This window comes from Astyanax mexicanus, chromosome 9, assembly GCF_023375975.1.
Source record: "Astyanax mexicanus isolate ESR-SI-001 chromosome 9, AstMex3_surface, whole genome shotgun sequence".
In the NCBI taxonomy this organism is placed as follows: Eukaryota; Metazoa; Chordata; class Actinopteri; order Characiformes; family Acestrorhamphidae; genus Astyanax; species Astyanax mexicanus.
Genome location: NC_064416.1, coordinates 30992182 through 31010758, shown reverse-complemented (window position 1 = coordinate 31010758; position 18577 = coordinate 30992182). Strand labels below are relative to the sequence as shown.

Below are 18577 nucleotides of genomic sequence, written 5' to 3'. Positions count from 1 at the left end.
ATGTGCACTGGGTCCTTGTTCTATAGAATGTAAAGGGATGGAAAAATTTCTTCCTTAGCTGTCTCAGTGTGTGGAACAGTGTCACATTGCAGTGATGTTACTGCATATTGCGATATGACAAAAGAGAAAAGCTTGAATAGGATAAAAAATATATATATATTAAAATACATCTGGAGGTCAGACTGCTCTACCTGAGTTATGATTAAAAATACAGAGAATTTTCAGAGAGCTCGTTTGCTGAACATCCCTGATGCAATACACTCGCTTCTACAGCCAGAGCCACTGCACCGCTGCCCTTTCTCAGAGTTACAAAAGAGAAGAAAGAAGAGGAAAATAGAGAGACGGGAGAGAGAGAGAGAGAGAGAGAGAGAGAGAGAGAGAGAGAGAGAGAGAGAGAGAGAGAGAGAGAGAGAGAGATGGCATTTGAAAGATAAGGACAAAAGGCTGGAGATGGAGGTCTTGATGGGACAAGATTTGCCCTTTCCAAACAGGAAATGGAGCTAAGAGGGGTTACAGCTTGCATATCATTTACACATCCCCCTGCCCTCCGGGTGTTTATCTTTATCCTGCTTTTGTGTACGAGAGAGAGAAAGAGAGAGAAAGAGAGAGGGCTAAAAAGTCTTAAAGAACTGTTAAGAACTTTAGACAGACTACTGTCTGTTAATGCTTAGCTATGATTATGAGTATGATTAACTAGCTAGTTATCCATCTGACAGTTTAACTACAACTCAGCTACTCCATGTAATGCAGATAAATAGGCTGTTCCAGCCAACACTGTCTATCAGCCACTTAGAAGTGTCTAAGTGTAACCCCTCTTAATATTCTTATAATATCAGTTCTAAATTTCAGAATCATGTTGATGCTCCACTAAAATGTAACAGAGAGAATAGTGTCTGGATGGGAGGTACTCTGACCTCGGCACACTAACTGCACTATGTAACTCTGGTGAAGCAGTGCAGGATACATTTTTTCCAGAACTGTGTAACACTGCATTACCAAAGTTACATTAGTGCAAAATCCTGTAATAGTACTCTACCACCTCAGTCCACATACTTCTTTTACTTTCATTTTTCCTTTCTGTATCTCTCAGCTTGTCCAGAAAGTTCTCCAGATTTTTTTTTTCCAGATTAGTTAAGTTCTTGCCTTTTTGTTTCTCATTACATTATAAAAAATGTTGGATTGTGTTTTTAGACATATAATAGAAGAGACGAAGGGGAAATGCATACCAGAGTGAGGAAAAAAAAAAAAAAAACAGTGTCAGAGAGATCTGTATAGCATTTAAGCACCACGCTGTAGTACATCCTGTCTCAGTGTGTACGGATGTGTGTGTTTTACAGTGTATGTGAGAGTGTGTGTGTGGGTGTGTGTCTTTCAAAATGGTGTTGAGAGTGACCGCAGTGCTGTGTGACCCTGTGGGTTGTCAGTTCAGTCAACAGTAAGAGCTGCTGATGGTAAATGACCATCACCAGCCCTGCTGAGATAATTAACCAGCATTCACGGCATTCCACTCACTCGGCTTACTGAATAACCAGCCTAAGACTGAGTCACTCACCATGTTCCTGTGTGGGTTTGTGAGTGTGTGTGTGTGTGTCTTGGTATTATTCTGTAACTGTATTTTTTTGTTTTTTGTTTTGTACATGCTACCTTATGTACCCCAGTTGTTGCTGTGATTGTATAGAAGTTCAGCTGAAAGTAACCTATGTTAGCCTGATGCTACCATAAAGAAATATGCTTAATTAATCTGTTATATCATGTTATAAAGCCACATTGAACAAAGACAAAGATGATAATAAGAAGCACCAAAGCTCCTCAAGGAACAGTCAGTGACAGTCCAGTAAAACTACGCTGGTTTATTTAGAGTGTGTTCACACCTGACTTGTTTGGTCCAGACTTTCTGGCTTTTCCATTTGGTCCAAATCAAAGCAGCAGGTGTGAAAAAAGCTGCGAATCAGGGTCCGGAATAAAGGACCAGAGTTCAGTCGTTCTAAAAGATGAGGTGAGTCCAGGGCCCAGTTTCTCAAAAGCATCTTAGCGTTAAGACAATCTCAGCATGAAGAGAGAGAGAGTACTCAGTGTGAAGCTTGCTCAACCATCTAAGGATTGTCTTAGTGCTAAGAACCTTTTGGGAAATTTAGTTTGGAATTTTAGGCTAATTACAGGAAGTTAAGTCGGTACCACTTTAAAATAAGACTACCTTTATAAAGGGTTTATAACTGGTTTATAACTGGTTTACAATTCGTTTATTAATGGTTACTAATTAGGTTGTAAATGCTTTAAAAATCATTAATAATCAGTTATAACACATACGTAGAAAGGGCAACAATATAGATGGCTGTGGGTTCACTATTTGGCAAACAACAGGTCATTGTCTACGCATGTGTTATAACTGATTATTAACGATTTTTAAGGCATTTACAACCTGATTTGCAGCCATTTATAAGCTAATTGTAAAACCACTTATAAACTCTTTATAAAGGTAGTCTTATTTTAAAAATGGTACTGTTAAGTCAGTCTTTAACAAAAAAAAAAAAAAAAAAACAATTGGTGTTGTGCGACGTGCAAGCGCAAATGCTTAGACTGGGAATTAGTTGATTTACTGTAACTGTAGATTAACTGTTATTTATATACAGAAATTTAAAGGAATCTGAGGATAATCTTTTACACTCATTCTGCTGCGAGATGCCCATGTAGATAAAGTAGAGTTTAGATCCGAGCCTGACTCATCCGAGCCCCAGATTTTTAATTTTAGATTGTTAAAACTGAGCTTTTAACTACACTGAACACCCCAGCAAGCTGCGAAACTTTTAATTTTAGCCGGGGCAGACAGGTGGAGGAGCTGGCGTGTGCGCATCTGTTACTTCTCGAAATTGTGATTATCATGCCATAGCGGTATATAAAATTGAAATAGCATTAAAAAGTGAAAAAGAAAAGTGCGGGTTGGGGTTGGGGTTGGGCTCGGGCAAACAATCTAAACTTTAATGTAAAGGAGAGCTCAAATTCGGCACAACACCTGGAAAAGACAGGTGTACTGGCTTTGTACTGAGTGGGTCAACCCGAGTAGGATGGGTTCCTCTGACTGAGTCTTGGTTCCTTCCAAGGTTTCTTCCTCTTAAAGGGAGTTTTTCCTTGCCACTGTGTCACCATAAAATTGGCATCTCTGTGGTGCTGCTCATAAGAGGCGTGGACCTGTTTTTCTTTGTAAAGCTGCTTTGTGACAACCTTTGTTGTAAAAAGTGCTATAGAAATAAAATTGAATAGAAATTGAATTGAAAAGCAATTTTCATACTCAGCCAAACTCTTTACTTACATTCTACAAACCAATAAATACGAAGTATAGAGAGACTCCGCCCACATAGCTGATGAGGACAGGATGTAGTAAAGTTCTTTAGTCACTAAACTGCACTGTGAAACCAAAACTAACCAGAACAAATACTCTGTATACAATGTAACAAGGACATGAACCTTAGTGTAGACTCTGGTCTGGACTCTCGGGTGTGAAAACACCTTTATGCTATTTTATATTGTGTGCACTTTTGGAAAGCACTGTCTGAAAGTGTGGCTGTTTATTTCATGTCAGCATGTGCAGGTAAGCTTTAAACCCCCACACGATGAAGTTATCACCGTGATTCTGATGGGACTACAGTGACAGATCCCCCAGTTTTTAATTTCATTCCGTCTGTCTGCGCGCTTTAGTGTACGTTTTAGCGTATTTTTTTTTGTGTGTGTTTATATTTTTGTGTTTTCTCGTGAGCTTTAGCGCAGCTCGCTTCGCGCTGGAAGTGTCATCCAGCGCTGAGTTCCGCTGTCGAGTTCTTTTACGCTCTAATAAAAACGAGACAGACCTGCGGGGGATGGGCACGGCGGATTGTCTATCAGAGCTTCATCTAATATATTTATTCATTTGGTTTGTTTATATGTTTTAACTCTCGTCCTGTGGGAGCTGTTGAAATACAGACGAATATAGATATTTCTCACTGTGAGGAGATCATTTCCCCAGGCACGGCGGCAGCGGCGGTGGTGGTGGAGGAGAGATACAGGGACCTGCCGGTGAAATTATTTATTGATTTTTGGAGCAGCTGTGGAGGTGTTTTGCGGCCCGTGTCCTCGCTGCGTCTGAACCGGAACCGGACTGAACTGGGAGCGTAATATTTAGACGGGCTGTATCAGCGGCGTTTGGATTAAGTGGGGGGTTAATGTGTGGGCCATGGGAAACAAAATAAACAGTGGCTCTGGTTTCACTGGTTACTTCCTCCCTCCTGCGGCGCTGTAACTAGAAATCTTCCGGCTCTTCAGGCAGCTTTCCATGAATGAGAAAAACCAATCCTGAAGTGGTTTGTTTGTTGTGAGAATGTGATTTGGTCTCAATCTCACCCAACTACCAAATGTTCTCCTCATGTTTGAGCTAAACAGCTGTTCAGGTGCAGTTTAACCTGATATATTACCTACATAATTACGTCACTTACGTCACTAAATAAATGCCAGCTCTGCTGCTGCTCAATGCTGATCTTATACACTGAATGCTGTTTGTGCAGCGCTCGCCGCACAGCTCCACTTACTGCCCAGTCATCTGCACCCAGTATCTCATTAAAAGCACAAAGTGCAGCAGCTGCATTCAGTCTTAAAGCAGCTTCAGACTGCACAAATATACTTGGAATACTGAACCTTCTTGCTCCCACAACAGACAACTCTGGCTAATCTATTGTAATCTATTGTAAACCCTGCGCAAGGCACGTTGCGATGCTTGTTGCTATCTTACACCCCGTCAACAGTCTATTGGCACACCTTGCACCTGGATATAGGACTATATTTAAGGCACTGAGCATGGTGGTCTGGAAGTAAGGTGTGTTCAGTTCAATTTCTGCCGTTTCTGGGTTTCTATAATGGTTTTGGGAAATGCATGTGCGCCACTGTCTGATTAAAACCCTGACAAAAGTCAATAGTCAGCTGCCCAATCCTATCTTACCCATGCAGGAGTGCTGCGTGTTTACATCCCAGCTTGTTACAGACACAAATAAACATGCTGCAGAGTGCAAGTTTTGCATGTTTTGAGCCACACAATGCATATTTTTTTCTTCCTCACAATATCAAAGACATACTCTAAGACTATAGCATTATAGATGGATAAAATGAGGCCCATTGTGGTCGTGTTTTGTTGGGGTGCATTTTGGTGCAATTAGGTTTGCGCCTGTGTGAAAACAAACCAAATCAAAGGGGAAGAACACTCCAAGTAAACAAAGTCATCAACTGATTCAGACCAGAGAAACAAACCACAGGTGTGAAAACACCCTGAGAGCTGAGACTGGTTGTTGAACTGATGCTGGACATACAGCCAAAGCATGTTTTTAAAAACTTTTTTAATATTTATGTCTGCGGTCTTGAAACATTTGATTAACTTGAGTAAATGAGAATGTTTTTCACTGTAAAAATAGTCAAACATTTATAAACTGATAGATTCATACCAATAACAAAGTGTTTATTAATAAAGCAAAATTCTATATAAAATTACGTTAGATTTACTATATTCTATGCAGTCCTACTCAATGAACCTTACTGTGTCATTTAAACACTCCTGCAGTGGCAGCAACACGTGCTCTCCTTCGATTATTGGACTTGTGTGTCCAGTCTGAACTGATTGGAGCTGACAGATGGGTCAATCCCCATTCCTACAGAATGTCCAACCAGGTATAAGATCAAAACTAATGAATCAGATCAGACTATCAGATCAAAAACAACAAAGAAATGTGAAACTCCAACTAAGCAATGCGAGCCGGGTTAAAGGGTTACTTTAGAAATCTAGTTTATTAAAGGAGATTAGGGATTATTTTTCTTTTAAAGCCACTTAAAAGTCTTAAAAAGTACTTACAAGTTCTCTGGGATTACATGCACTACTTTCAAAGAACTTCTAGAAGGGAAAGTGTCCATTTAATAATGTGTTCCGTGCTTGTCAGACACTAGAGGGCACTGCATTGAGTCCAAAATGAATTGGTTCATGTGTAGAAATTGAGCAAAATCAGTTTATAAAGGTTTACTTTTTATACCGAAAAAAAAAAAAATGAGATACATACAAGGCAAATGTTATGTTCTAATTTGAATTTCTATTCCACCTTAAATGGCGCAGCAGTAGCCGATATATGCTAGCACCAGAGTTTATATGCTACATCAGTTAAGGTGGAATGTAAAATTAAAATAAGAAGCTGCCTAATAAGAAGCCAAATTCAGCTTTTTAAATGGTAGTAGAAAATATTGTAATATTCTCAGTTTTCATTGGCTATTGATGGGACCTGGGGTCTGAAATGTGATTGGGAGACCCAGAAAAGGAGGATCCATCCTTTACAGACTGCTTGATTTATTTATTTTTTCTTCCACTAAACAAACGTCTACAGAATAGAGACAACCAGCACAGACTGAGAATCAGGACTAAAATCGCTTAAAATGAATGTATTGTGGTGTAGTGGTGTCAGTCAATTAAAAATTAATCGAATCAAATGCAAAAAAAAACTTCGATTATTTGATTAATCACACTTGTTCTTCTTATGACTTAAGCCTTTAATAGTGATTATTGGCATCCCAAAATTATGAGTTTCTTTGATTTTACCAAATTACAAACCTCTGGAATATAATCAAGAGGAAGATGGATGATCACAAGCCATCAAACCAAACTGAACTGCTTGAATTTTGCACCAAAAGTGGCATAAAGCAGTGTGTAAGACTGGTGGAGCAGAACATGCCAAGATGCATAAAAACTGTGATTAAAAAACAGGTTTATTCCACCAAATGTTGATTTCTGAACTCTTAAAACTTTATGAATATGAACTTGTTTTCTTTGCATTATTTGAGGTTTAAAAGCTCTGCATCCTTTTTGTTATTTTTAGCCATTTCACATTTTCTTCAAATAAAAGCTCTAAATTACAAAACTGAAACTGAAGTGATCTCTTATTTTTTTCAGAGCTGTATATACCAGTACCAGATTGTAGCTGCTGCATCATTTAAGGTGGAATGTAAAAGTTAAATAAGAAGTCGCCTAATAAAAAGTCAAATTCAGCTAAAGAGCAAATTTTGGAGACTATTTCAAATTAATCTATTCTTTCTCTTCAACTGTCCAGTTCCTTTGATCAAACATCTGCAGACTAGAGGCAACCAGCACAGACTCAGCTGAACTGAAATTCAGGGCTAAAGTCGCGGTGTGTAACCTCTCAGCTTTAGATTCTGTCCAGGTTGGAAGTCGCTATCTGGCGTAGATTCAGCTGGAGGAGTGCTATCGATCGGATCTGCGGCTCTGGGTCTGGCTGCAGACGTCTGCTCCAGTGTCCGGGTCAGGAGGTCGGTGTAGAAGTGGGCCGCAGTGAGTTCTGCTGGAATTGGAGCAGATAGTACTACAGGAAACATACTAATGCAATAATAACTAATAGAGTGGCCGTGTTCCTGCCTGCAGGCGAGGCACACTGAACGGGCGGTGAACCTGAGCATTGCTCTGAGGGCGGGCGTCTTCTTCTTCTTCTTCTGAGAACTGCTGTTTCTTCATTCCTTGCAGCTCTGGCTCCTCAGACTCTCGGATGCGTCAGTGTGGGAAGGCGATGACAGGAATAAAGATAGCAGGACAGGTGGGCGGGCTGACAGGCCTCTTCTGAGCCAATCACCTGCGTCACCTGTTACAACTAGGAATTAGCGTTTAGTCTGATCAGCACTGAGTTGGTTCTCTGACTCGTTTACAGAACAGAGGAAACAGCAGGTGTTTAATGATTAACGATACAGTCGAATTTAATACAAGAGTTAGAGGTCTTGTATTTTAATACTGTTTTAAATACATGCTTGTATTTAATGTTAAGTTGTAATGTATTGTATTCTGAAGTGATTGCTGTTGTGTTGCAAAGTGGTTGCGAGGTAATCACAGGTATTGCTATAGTGGTTGGTATTTTTATTTATTTTATTTTATTTTTTGCCAGGTGGTTACTAGGTACTTGCTGTGGTTACACAGGTGTTGCAGTGTTGTTACCTTGGTGCCCAGTGTTGATGGTTGAAGGGTGTTAGATCTTTTGCACCCTATTCATTCTTAAGAGGAAAAAACAAAAATAAGTATGCAGAATACAGAAACCATCTGTCTGATCAAAAAGCTCTAGACAGGCAGACATCATGCAGTCATTCTGAACAATCTTCTGGTGAGGAAATTCTGTCAGAAAAATAGAATCAGAATTGTACTCCAGTAACTCCAGTAACAGTATAGTTAAAATGCACAATCATAATAAAATAGCAAATTAACATTGAAATGGTATGATAGGATGACAGTCACATCAATGATGAAACTGATTTAATTATTAAATCAGTTTAAATGTTTTGTGCTGTATTTATATGAACACTGTAAATATATAGATTTATTTGTTCAGTTGTGTGAACTTAATGCAATTACTGAAAGCCCCTACAAAACTATATACAGCATACAGTATCTCTTAAAAGTGAGAATATCCCTCACATTTTTTTGCTAAATATTGTATTATATCTTTGATTATATGTATTATATCTTTCAATGTGACAACATTGAAGATATGGCTCTTTGATGTAATGTAAAGTAATTAGTGTACAGCTTGTATAACTGTGTACATTTTGTTGTGCCCTCAAAATAACTCATTGTACAATCATGTGTGTTCTGTTGTCTAAACCACTGGAAACAAAAGTGAGGACACTCCTCAGTGAAATTGTCTAAATTGCGCTGGAAGTGTCAAAATTTTGTGTGGCCACCATTTTATTTTCCAGCACGGCCTTAACTCTCTTGAGCATGGAGTTCACTAGAGCTTTACAGGTTGCCAGGCATCACAGAGCTGGTGGATGATACAGAATTTATACAGACTTTAACTGAGTGTTACTTTTCTTGTCAAACCGCTGAATGGTCTTGACCACCGTGCTGCAGCTCCCTTTCAGGTTAGTCCATCTTTCAGCCCACGTTTCTGCCAGTTTTAGTGGAACCATCAAAATGTCGCATCATAAGTCAACAACAGAGGGCTTTGCACAGTGGCAGTTAACATGGTTCACGCTGAAGAACATAGTATTCTTTGGTTCCTGGTGCTAGAGAACATTCATGGTTTCGGAACCTACTTTTGTTGGTGGAAATTCAAAACGAACGATTCAAAATTAGCTTTGCGAAACCAGAACAGTGCCGATTCTATGCCGGTGGAAAAGCGCAAAGAGAGTTCTTTGCCATGAGGCGCTATGTTGAACTACTAGTTGCCAGTATGAGAAAGTGTGAGAGCATGATAAGACCAAATTTAACAGCCCTGCTCTCCATTAACACCTGATACCTTGTAAGAGTAACGGGTCATATGACACTGGGGAGGGAAAATGACTAATTGGGATAATTGGGAACCTTTGTTGCCAGCTGTTTAGACTTTAATGCCTGAGTGTAGAGCTGTACTCTGTCTACTTTATATTGTATCAATGTGTCACATCTTCAGTGTTGTCACATAAAAAAAAACATATAATACAATATTTACAATTATATGAGGGGTGTACTCAATTTTGTGAGATACTTTATCACACACTGCATCTGAAAATGATTCAGCTCCAGCTCATATTTATCGGAGCAGGTCAGAACAGCGAGGTGAAGTCCAAAGTGGTTGTGCTGGTGTGAGTGTGAATCTCTGTTTCTGTGGTGTAGCTTTGTAGCGTTCCTCCCTTCACCCGCAGTGATGGTGCTGTAAGATATCCCTGCTGTAAATCACAGGGCTGATAAATGTGCTGGAGATTTCGTGAGGTGATCTCAATGTGATATGAGCCCTGAAGCTCACTGGTACAGAATTAGAGCTCCACCTAGTGTCTTGGAATATATATCACAGCTTATATTGTCCTATGACTGGAAGATGTTCTGTTTAATTAGGTTTTTCTCCTTTTTGTTAATGAGTTGAATGTCTTACAAAATACACTACTATATGTCTAAATGTTTGTGGACACCTGATCTTTCTTTTCTTTTGTTTTTCCTCCTAATTTTACTTTATTTTCCAACGTATGCAAAATGCCAGTTACTCAGAAACATGTGAATTCAGACCCCGCCTTTTCTTGCCAATTGCTGCCAATTAATGTAACATCACTAGTCAACATCACTGAAAACAAAATGTGGTTTTATTCTACATTCAACATTTTCCCCAAATTCCAAATAAAAATATTGTCATTTAGAGCATTTATTTGCAGAAAATTAAAAATGGCTGAAATAACAAAAATGATTCAGAGCTTTCTTCAGACCCCAAATAATGCAAAGAAAACAAGTTCATATTAATTTTGGAACAACAGCAATACTAAAGTTTTATCTAAGGAAGAGTTCAGAATCAGTAATTGATAGAATAACCCAGATTTTTAATCACAGGTTTCATGTGTCTCAGCATGTTCTCCACCAGTTTTACACACTGCTTTTGGGTGACCTTATGCCACTCCTGGTGCAAAAATTCAGGCAATTTAGCTTTGCTTGATGTGCATCTATCTTCCACAATGCTTATTTTACTCTAATTTATACCTAAAATAGTAAAATCAGAGAACTGATCATTTTGAAAAGGTCTCATCACATTTTTAAATATTTATAACCAAGTTATAATGCATTATGAATGAGTTATGAGGATGTTTAAAAAGTCTAATAGACATGCCATTCATTGAAAGTGTTACCAAAAAGCTGATACAGTATTGTAAAGCACAGAATTGTGAATTGCGACTTCAGTATATCGGTATGTCCTTAAACATCTACTAGCAATGCTAGTCTAACATCTCCCTAACATTTTTATAAGAAAGCATCTAAAACAGTATCAAGCCTTTATTTTCTGTTTTTTTCTTCTGAGATTTCTATATTTATGTGCTGAGTACCGCTGCACTACCAACTCACCCTCACACACGTGTGGTTCTTGTTCTTCTGCTACAGGAGGGAAAAAAGAAGTTTGATAAGGAGACGGAGAAGTATTACTCCACCCTGGAGAAGCACCTCAACCTCTCGTCCAAGAAGAAGGATGCTCTGCTGCAGGAGGTGAGTCAGAACAGCTTCAGGCTCACAAATCCCACATCTAGACCATTGTAGTTAAGTGCTCGGGGGGTGAGGTCACTTCTGCGTCTGCTGACCGAGGTGGTGCGTCCAGAGCTAGATGTTTTTGTACTGTAGTTGTTTTTGCTTGTTTTCTTACAAAGAATTGCACAAATTATGTTTTGGTCATGATCGCTGATGTAACTTGTTAAAAACAACAGTTTAAATTGAAATAATGATATGTTATGTTATGTTTGGTCCTTTTTTTCTTGAAATCTTCCTTGTGATTGCATAAACATTAGGGCTGAAGCGATTGATCAATATAATCGACATTGTTGATTAATTTAATTCGTCGACTACAAACTTCAGTGTTGACTAATAGTTAATTGACTAATCGTCTGTCTCCAAAAGTTTACAAAGACAACAGATTACACACTAAGATTACAGAGATTTGTACTTAAAAGAGTACAAAGCTTGTCGCTGGGGCTGTACCTTATATTGAGGTACAATAAAGTACCTTTCAGTAAAAGTCCTTTTTTGTATCCATGTTTTTTTTGTGCCAATAAATATTATAAAGATTATAAACATTATCATCAACTGAATATGTCTCAAAAACTTGATGATCCAAAATTGTCTGCCTTTTAAATAAAAAATGTGCAGTTAAAATATACATTGTTTATTAGTGCATTGATACAGAATACTGAATGTACCTTTTGGCTGGATAAATGGTACAAATCTGTACTTATTGCTGATCTGATCCATAAACATTAGGGCTGAAACGATTAGTCGATATAATAGACATTGTTGATGACTACAAATTTCATTGTTGACTAATCGTTCATTTATACACAAAGTGCTGGGGACAGAACGCAATGGGAGATGGGTAAAAGGCTCACTCACCCAGTTTTCACTCAACTTAGTCTGTGTTAGACACTCCCTGTCTATCACTCTATTAGACACTCCTACTTTCCTAGCTGCCAAATGACTGCACAAGTGGGCTTCACTTTTTCTCTCTGACGGTCACGCTAACATCGCTGTTGATCGTTTTACAGGCTGATACTCAGATTGATAAAGAGAGGCAGCTGTTCTATGACGCTTCGCTGGAGTACGTCTTCAAAATCCAGGAGGTTCAGGAGAAGAAGAAATTTGAGTTTGTTGAGCCGGTAAGATCCTACACAGCCTGGTGTAAAATTCAGACCACTGAGTAGAAAAGACCAAATTTTTACAGTAAGACAATGTGGGATTTTTTTTTTTTTTTAAATAAATGATGACACATCAAATTTCATCAAAAAGTCACATGACTCTCTTATAAGTTTGCATCATGGTCGACTGGAAAACTACTGGCTAAAAATGACAAATCCAAAGCTCTTGGAAATCTTCAAATGTTGCCATAAATGTCAATGTAAAGATGATTCTGCTAAAAATAGTCTGATTTAAATCTCTATATTCTTTTAAAACTGCTTCTAATTGCACAGAAATGTTGTGATTGCACATTATATAATTAAGATAAGAAAATCGACACTACACTACATAAAAAAACACTTACATGCCATAAGTTATAGGACAGCAGTGTGGCAGTGTGTAAGGCTAGGTTCACATTACCAGGCTGAAGTGACTCAAATCTGATTTTGTGCTCAGTGTGGCTCAGATCTGAATTTTTTTAATGGCTGTGTGATTTATTATTAATAATTTTTCAGTCACTTTCATTTGTGCTCCTAGATCAGATGCGAATCTATCATGGATATGCTGCATGAATCTGAACGGTCGAATCAGAATTCACGCATCTTTTTGCTTTTGCGCATGCGCTACGTGCTTTTCTTCTCTCTCGTACACACACATCTCTTGGTGCAGCTGTGCAGCTATAGCTGCAAAAACAGCAAAAGCAAACTGCCTGGCCTTTTTTCACCTCCTCGACCTGAGCATGTACTTCAGACCAGCTGTTTGCTCTCCACTCCAGCAAAAGATGCTCCACATATGAGCTGCTAACACATCCATTTCACCTTTATAAAGCTACGAGTCGTCTCTCAAATATGAGTTTTTTTGTTGTTGGTGAAAAAGGTGACGTATATACTTGCAGCAATGTGCAGCATGTGAGGCGTTTCAGGGACAGATTTGTTCACATTACACACAGATACAGCTCATTTACATTTGTGAATGTGAACCATCAAGATAACCAAATCCAATCTGAGCAAAAAATCAGATTTGAGCAAAGTGGCTTGTAATGTGATCCTAAGTAAGACGTGGCCTAAGTTGATCACGTAGGTTGGGTAACTATTGAGACATTAATTACTAGGCGGAGCTAGGGAAGAGACAAGGGCGGAGACAAAACAGAAACAAACAGGTACATGTACATGTACAAAACAGGCAGAGGTTAAAAAAGGGACAAACAAGGCAAAAAATAAACAAAATAACAAAAAAAAAAAACAGATATAAAAAAGTAATTAAAAGTACTCTTCCCCATGATCCGTACAATTACACATTTTCATGAGGGAGGTCTCCAAATCCCCAAATCCCCAACATTTACAGATGAATGCTTTATCGGTTTGTAGTTTGTCTGTCAGGAAATCTAACATTGCGAAACTATGGTGGGACAATATATCAACATTGCGATATGGCGTATAGTTTCAATTGAATTATATTGATATGTGACATCAAATATGGATTTATTTTACTTTTTAAAGTTGCTGATTCTTATTTAACATTTTATCTTCTTCTGTAACACTGGAAATGCTGTGAAGTATCGCAGGGAATTCTGTTGCCATATATTGAGCATCGCAGAAACACAGTATCGTGATAATATCGTATCGTGAGATTTGTGCTTGAGGAAAATTGCACTCACGTCTCCATTAAAGAATTGGATGCTAAAACAAAGGCCCTGTAAATCAGGAAGCGCTTTAGTGTAAGTGTGAGAGTAAATGCCAGCTTCTTAAGTGAAAGCCGTTAACAGGAAGCATTAAGTTCTCAGGTATTAAAACGCTGAGAGCGTGAGATGGAGACTAAGTGGCTCTCCAGCTTCTCGTTTGTTTACTCCTCCGACCCGAGCTCCGGCGAACAGTAGGCCGGGGCATAAATCCACCCCCCCGCGCCGGCCCGCCGTACGACTCGACCTCGCTTACGGTAAAACCGCAGTGAATTAGGTGACTCATCCGCAGTCATTAAGCGTATTTATGTGAGCACTCTCCGCACTGTGAGCGCGGGTTCAGTATGAGCGTATGAGTGGAGAAAGTTCCAGGCTGAGTGTGACAGCAGCAGAGTGCCTGAGGAGAGGTGCCCCCGCATGCCCGTCTAATCTGCAGACTCACCGTGCCACCGCAGCAGCAGCTTTAGAGCTTTAAACCTCAGTCTGAACTTCCAGTGCACTCCAGTCTTACCATAGCAGTGATGGTGACAGTTAACCCTGTACTGGTCATGACCATGTGACTAAAAGGGCTAGAAATACCTTTTTTTTTTAGGTTTCTGGATAACAATCTTTGGTTAGCAGAACATTTTCTGAACGTTTCTCAATGTTCATAGAATGTTTAATCTGTCAAGTTTTCTTGATGTTCCTATAACATTTGTATTTAATGTTTTTAAGCGCTGCCACTATGATCGGCAGATTATTGGTTCGAATCCTGGTCATGCATCTTACCATCAGCTACCAGAGCCCTGAGAGAGCACAATTGGCCTTGCTCTCTGTGGGTGGGTAGATGAAAATCTTTCAGCAGCAGTTTCAAAAGAGGAGGTGGATGACTTCACATGTGTTGGAGTAGGCATGTGCTAGTCTTTACACTCCTTGTATTGTGGCATCACTAGTGATAGGGGATATACAACTGACTAGCAGCTGAATAGGTGGAACAATCAGCCTAGCTAAATTGGGAAGAAAATAATAAAATAATAATAAAAAAAGACTTTACAGACTAACCTTCTTTGAATATTTTCAAAAATGTTGCTAACGTTCTCTGTTAGCTGGTTTGACCAGTTTAGTGATTTTTATTGTTTGGGTTAAGCTGGTATAGATGCAACACAACCAAGCTAAACAGCCAGTATGACCAAGCTAAACCATGTTGGTTGACCAGCATTACCAGCAGGTTGGGCAAACTAACAGACCAGATCAAACTGGTTAAGCTGGTAAACTAGTTAAGGTGGTTGTTATTTTAGCTCTTAACCAGTATAGGATGTGTTTTTGTTTGAGTTTGATGGTGTGACTGGTCTAGAAACACAATCAGCCTGACCAAGCTTGACCACACTGGTCAACTAATGTGACCAAGCCGGTTGACCAGCATTACAAGCATCTCTAAAATGGTACACCAGCGTGACCAGCAAGACCAAGCCGGTCAAAAACATGACCAGCATCACTAGACTGGTCAAAAAACATGCTCTGCATTGCTAGCAGTTTGACCAGCATGAAGCTCGTTGACCAGAAAGCTTGTTAAAACTCATTGGTAAACAAAAAATGTGTTAAACAAACCAGAAAATGATTTATATTTTAGATTCCTCAAAGTAGCACCTTTTAGCACCACATTGTTTAGATGACATCTTTTTTTTCCCAGTCAGCTTTATGAGGTAGAGTCACCTGGAATGTATTTCAGTTAACAGCTGTGCTGAACTTATCAAGAGTTAATTACTAGAATTTTTTGTCCTCTTAATGTGCTAAAGTTGTGAAGAGGTAGAGTTGGTATACAGTGAATAATATTACTATTTGAGTAATATTATAATCCATATTATGACTAGAACTACTCAACTAAGTAAAGAAAAATCACATTTAAAGAAATGAAGATCAGACAATCTGAAAACTCTGAAACTTTGAAAGTATCCTTAAGTGCAGTTGCAAAGACCACTAAAAACACTATGATGAAACTGGCACTCATCAGGACTGTCCCAGGAAAGGAAGAGCAAGAGTTTCTCTGTTGTTTAGGATAAGTTCACTGATATGTTACCAGCTTCAGAAACCACAAGTCAACAGCACTTTTTTTGTTTAACACTTTTGAATAAACTGCGTTGTTCAAGTGTGTATGTTGGTAAAATAAAAAACCCAATATAATATTAAACATGGCTAAAATATGCATGTTGTTGTTTTTTGTTTGTTTTTTTTTTTTTGTTTTGTTTTTTTGCAGCTCCTGGCCTTTTTGCAGGGCCTATTCAATTTCTACCATGAGGGATATGAACTGGCCCATGAGTTTGAGCCCTACAAACAGCAGCTCCAGTTCAACCTACAGAATGTAAGAACACGTTACCTCTACACTACTTCAGCATTAATGCCAAATCACACTCCTGCGTCGAAACCTACAACATAGCCTACATGTACCCTACACATCACTGTTTACTGTACGTCATATCCTGGAGCGCACCTCCCTAGAAATGTAACAACACAACATGCGACACGGACAGCAGCAACTGTGATTGGTCCACCAGGCCTCTTGTTCCTGCCCAAACCATCCGAGTAAAATTTTTGTCCAAAAAAAGAAAGTATTCGGACAGTTTGGCCGTTTGTTAATATGGAGTACACAAGTTTGGCCTTTCGTACTTGGCAAAAACAGACTTGATGGGAGGACGCAGGGCTTTTATTCTGTAATTGGAACAGCTGCGTACTTGAATACAAGAATACAAGTACAGACAAGAACACAGATTAAGAAGCTGTCTTTGTGTGGAAATAGTTTGGTTTCAAAGAGTACAGTCTTGTGCAAATTCTGCCATTGACAATTGTAGTTAGCATAGCATAGAAATACCATGATTATTTTAATACACCATCTCCATCATCATCATCATCAGGTAAATGTTTTTCTTTTAGTATTGGTTGGTGGTTGATTTGGTAATGCTAAGTAGGTTGCTATGGTGTCCTATGTCGTTGGTTGCTATGGCTATCAAAAGTCAGAGCTGTGTAAAAGTGATTATATTCTCTTGCCTCTGATGATTCTTGTACTGAAGGAAAGACTGTAAAAATATCCTGTAAAGACGTTTTTGTCCTTTATTCCCTGCAGTGTCAGAAGGGAAACGGTACATGTGCTAAATATTTCCTTTTGTTTTTCTGATGACCTCGTTCAGTCACCTTCACCGCACTCCCCCACGACACCCCCAACACTCCGCCTCTGGAAATAGACCAGTAAAAGAGGCTGGTAGACAGGGAGAAGAGATTGGCTCTGGAGAACAATCTGCCTGTTGTTTCTTTCTCTCTTTTTTTCGGTTTGAAAGGCCAATCGTGGTGTAAATCACCCAAAGCCAGTGGTCAGCGTTTTCCTGAGTCCGGCACTGTGTGACCCCTCCGCTGGGCTGAGACTTGGTGTAACAGCAGAATGCAGGGCTGACATTTGTGTTCATTGCTTCAGAGAGAACATCTTTCTTGGACCAGTGTCGGGCAGTGGAGCACTATCGGAATACTAGCAGAGCAGAAACTGTAGGACACTAGTATGCCAGCCTCACTTCTTACTACTAAACACAGCTTTACATTCATCCATCATCAAGTGTGGAAATGTTAGGCTATTCTAAAGGAAGATACTGGTTCATCTGTACCACCAAAGAAGCAGATAACACACTAACACACTGGGGTAATGGTAGTTCAGCTCTGTGGTGTCAAACAGAACTTTATCTGAGGGGCCCCTGCTGCTGTTCCTCACTGTATGAGTGTTTGTTTGTTTGTTTTTTTATCCTAAGAAAATAGAAAAACAACAGCAAACAGCAATTATTCACTCAGAAAAGAGACAAATGAATTACTAAATGAATTCACAGCTTGGAGAAAATTTCTCTTGTCCCCCCAGACAAGCCCAGTATCAGTCCTGGGTATGGAATCGTTAATGCAGCATAAGTAATAAAACTCCTTAAAACTCTGCATACAAGCTGCAAAAAAGCTTTAAGAGCAGATATATTAGAACTGTAGCTTAAAGGATCATTTTAAGACTCACTGAACTGATTTTGTTTGTTAACTGGAGAAAGAAGGGAATTGTGGCTGATTTTAAAACTGTAATGCCTTTAATGGGTTTTTAAGAATAATGTATTGGATTTTTTTATATGAAATTTGAGTCTTACTTGAGCTACCCACGAGTTTCATTCCTGTCATTCCTGTTTGTATATTGCATATCAAATATTGCATAAATAATGCTGTTGTCCCTGAGGATAATATTGTATTGCTTGTTCTTGTGTTTTATAATTAGAACCGACAGTTTTACATTACAATAAAATCGGAATGATCGTTTTTTTTTTTTGTTTGTTTGTTTTTTTTCATCCGTGATACAATCACTACCCCGTCACATTAGCATAAGTATTAGAAATGATTAGCATTAGCATTGTAGCTTCAGCTTCTGTGGAAACTAAACATGTCTCGGCTGGCTACGTTTTGAGGAAAATAGAATTTGACATAAAAAGAAAAAGTGCTTAAATTAGATTTTTTTTAACAAGCTGTTCCTTTCACCTCGTTGTGTACCTGAGATGAAGAGCGCTCTTGTCTTCTGTCTCGGCACGTGATGATGAGCTGTACAGGTGCATCTGCCTGTTAGCTCATCGTCTGCTTTTCATCTTAAAGTGTTATCTGCTGTCAGACAGAAGATGAGAGGACTGCGCTGACATGACAGCTTTCTGTCGCACTGCTAAAATACAGCTGTCTGTGTTGGTGTGTGTGTC

At 39.0% G+C, this 18577-nt stretch overlaps 1 protein-coding gene across 3 annotated transcripts in view; it reads left to right on the top strand.

The window, feature by feature from the left end:
- The window catches only part of LOC103025495 (rho GTPase-activating protein 42), a 165044-nt gene that overhangs the window by 107065 nt on the left and 39402 nt on the right, over positions 1-18577 (top strand). For all 3 annotated transcript variants that reach the window (XM_049483736.1, XM_049483734.1, XM_049483735.1), the window contains 3 exons: positions 10892-10993; positions 12040-12150; positions 16081-16185. In XM_049483736.1, the coding sequence (XP_049339693.1) occupies positions 10892-10993; positions 12040-12150; positions 16081-16185 (318 nt within the window). The remainder of the gene's footprint in view (positions 1-10891; positions 10994-12039; positions 12151-16080; positions 16186-18577) is intronic.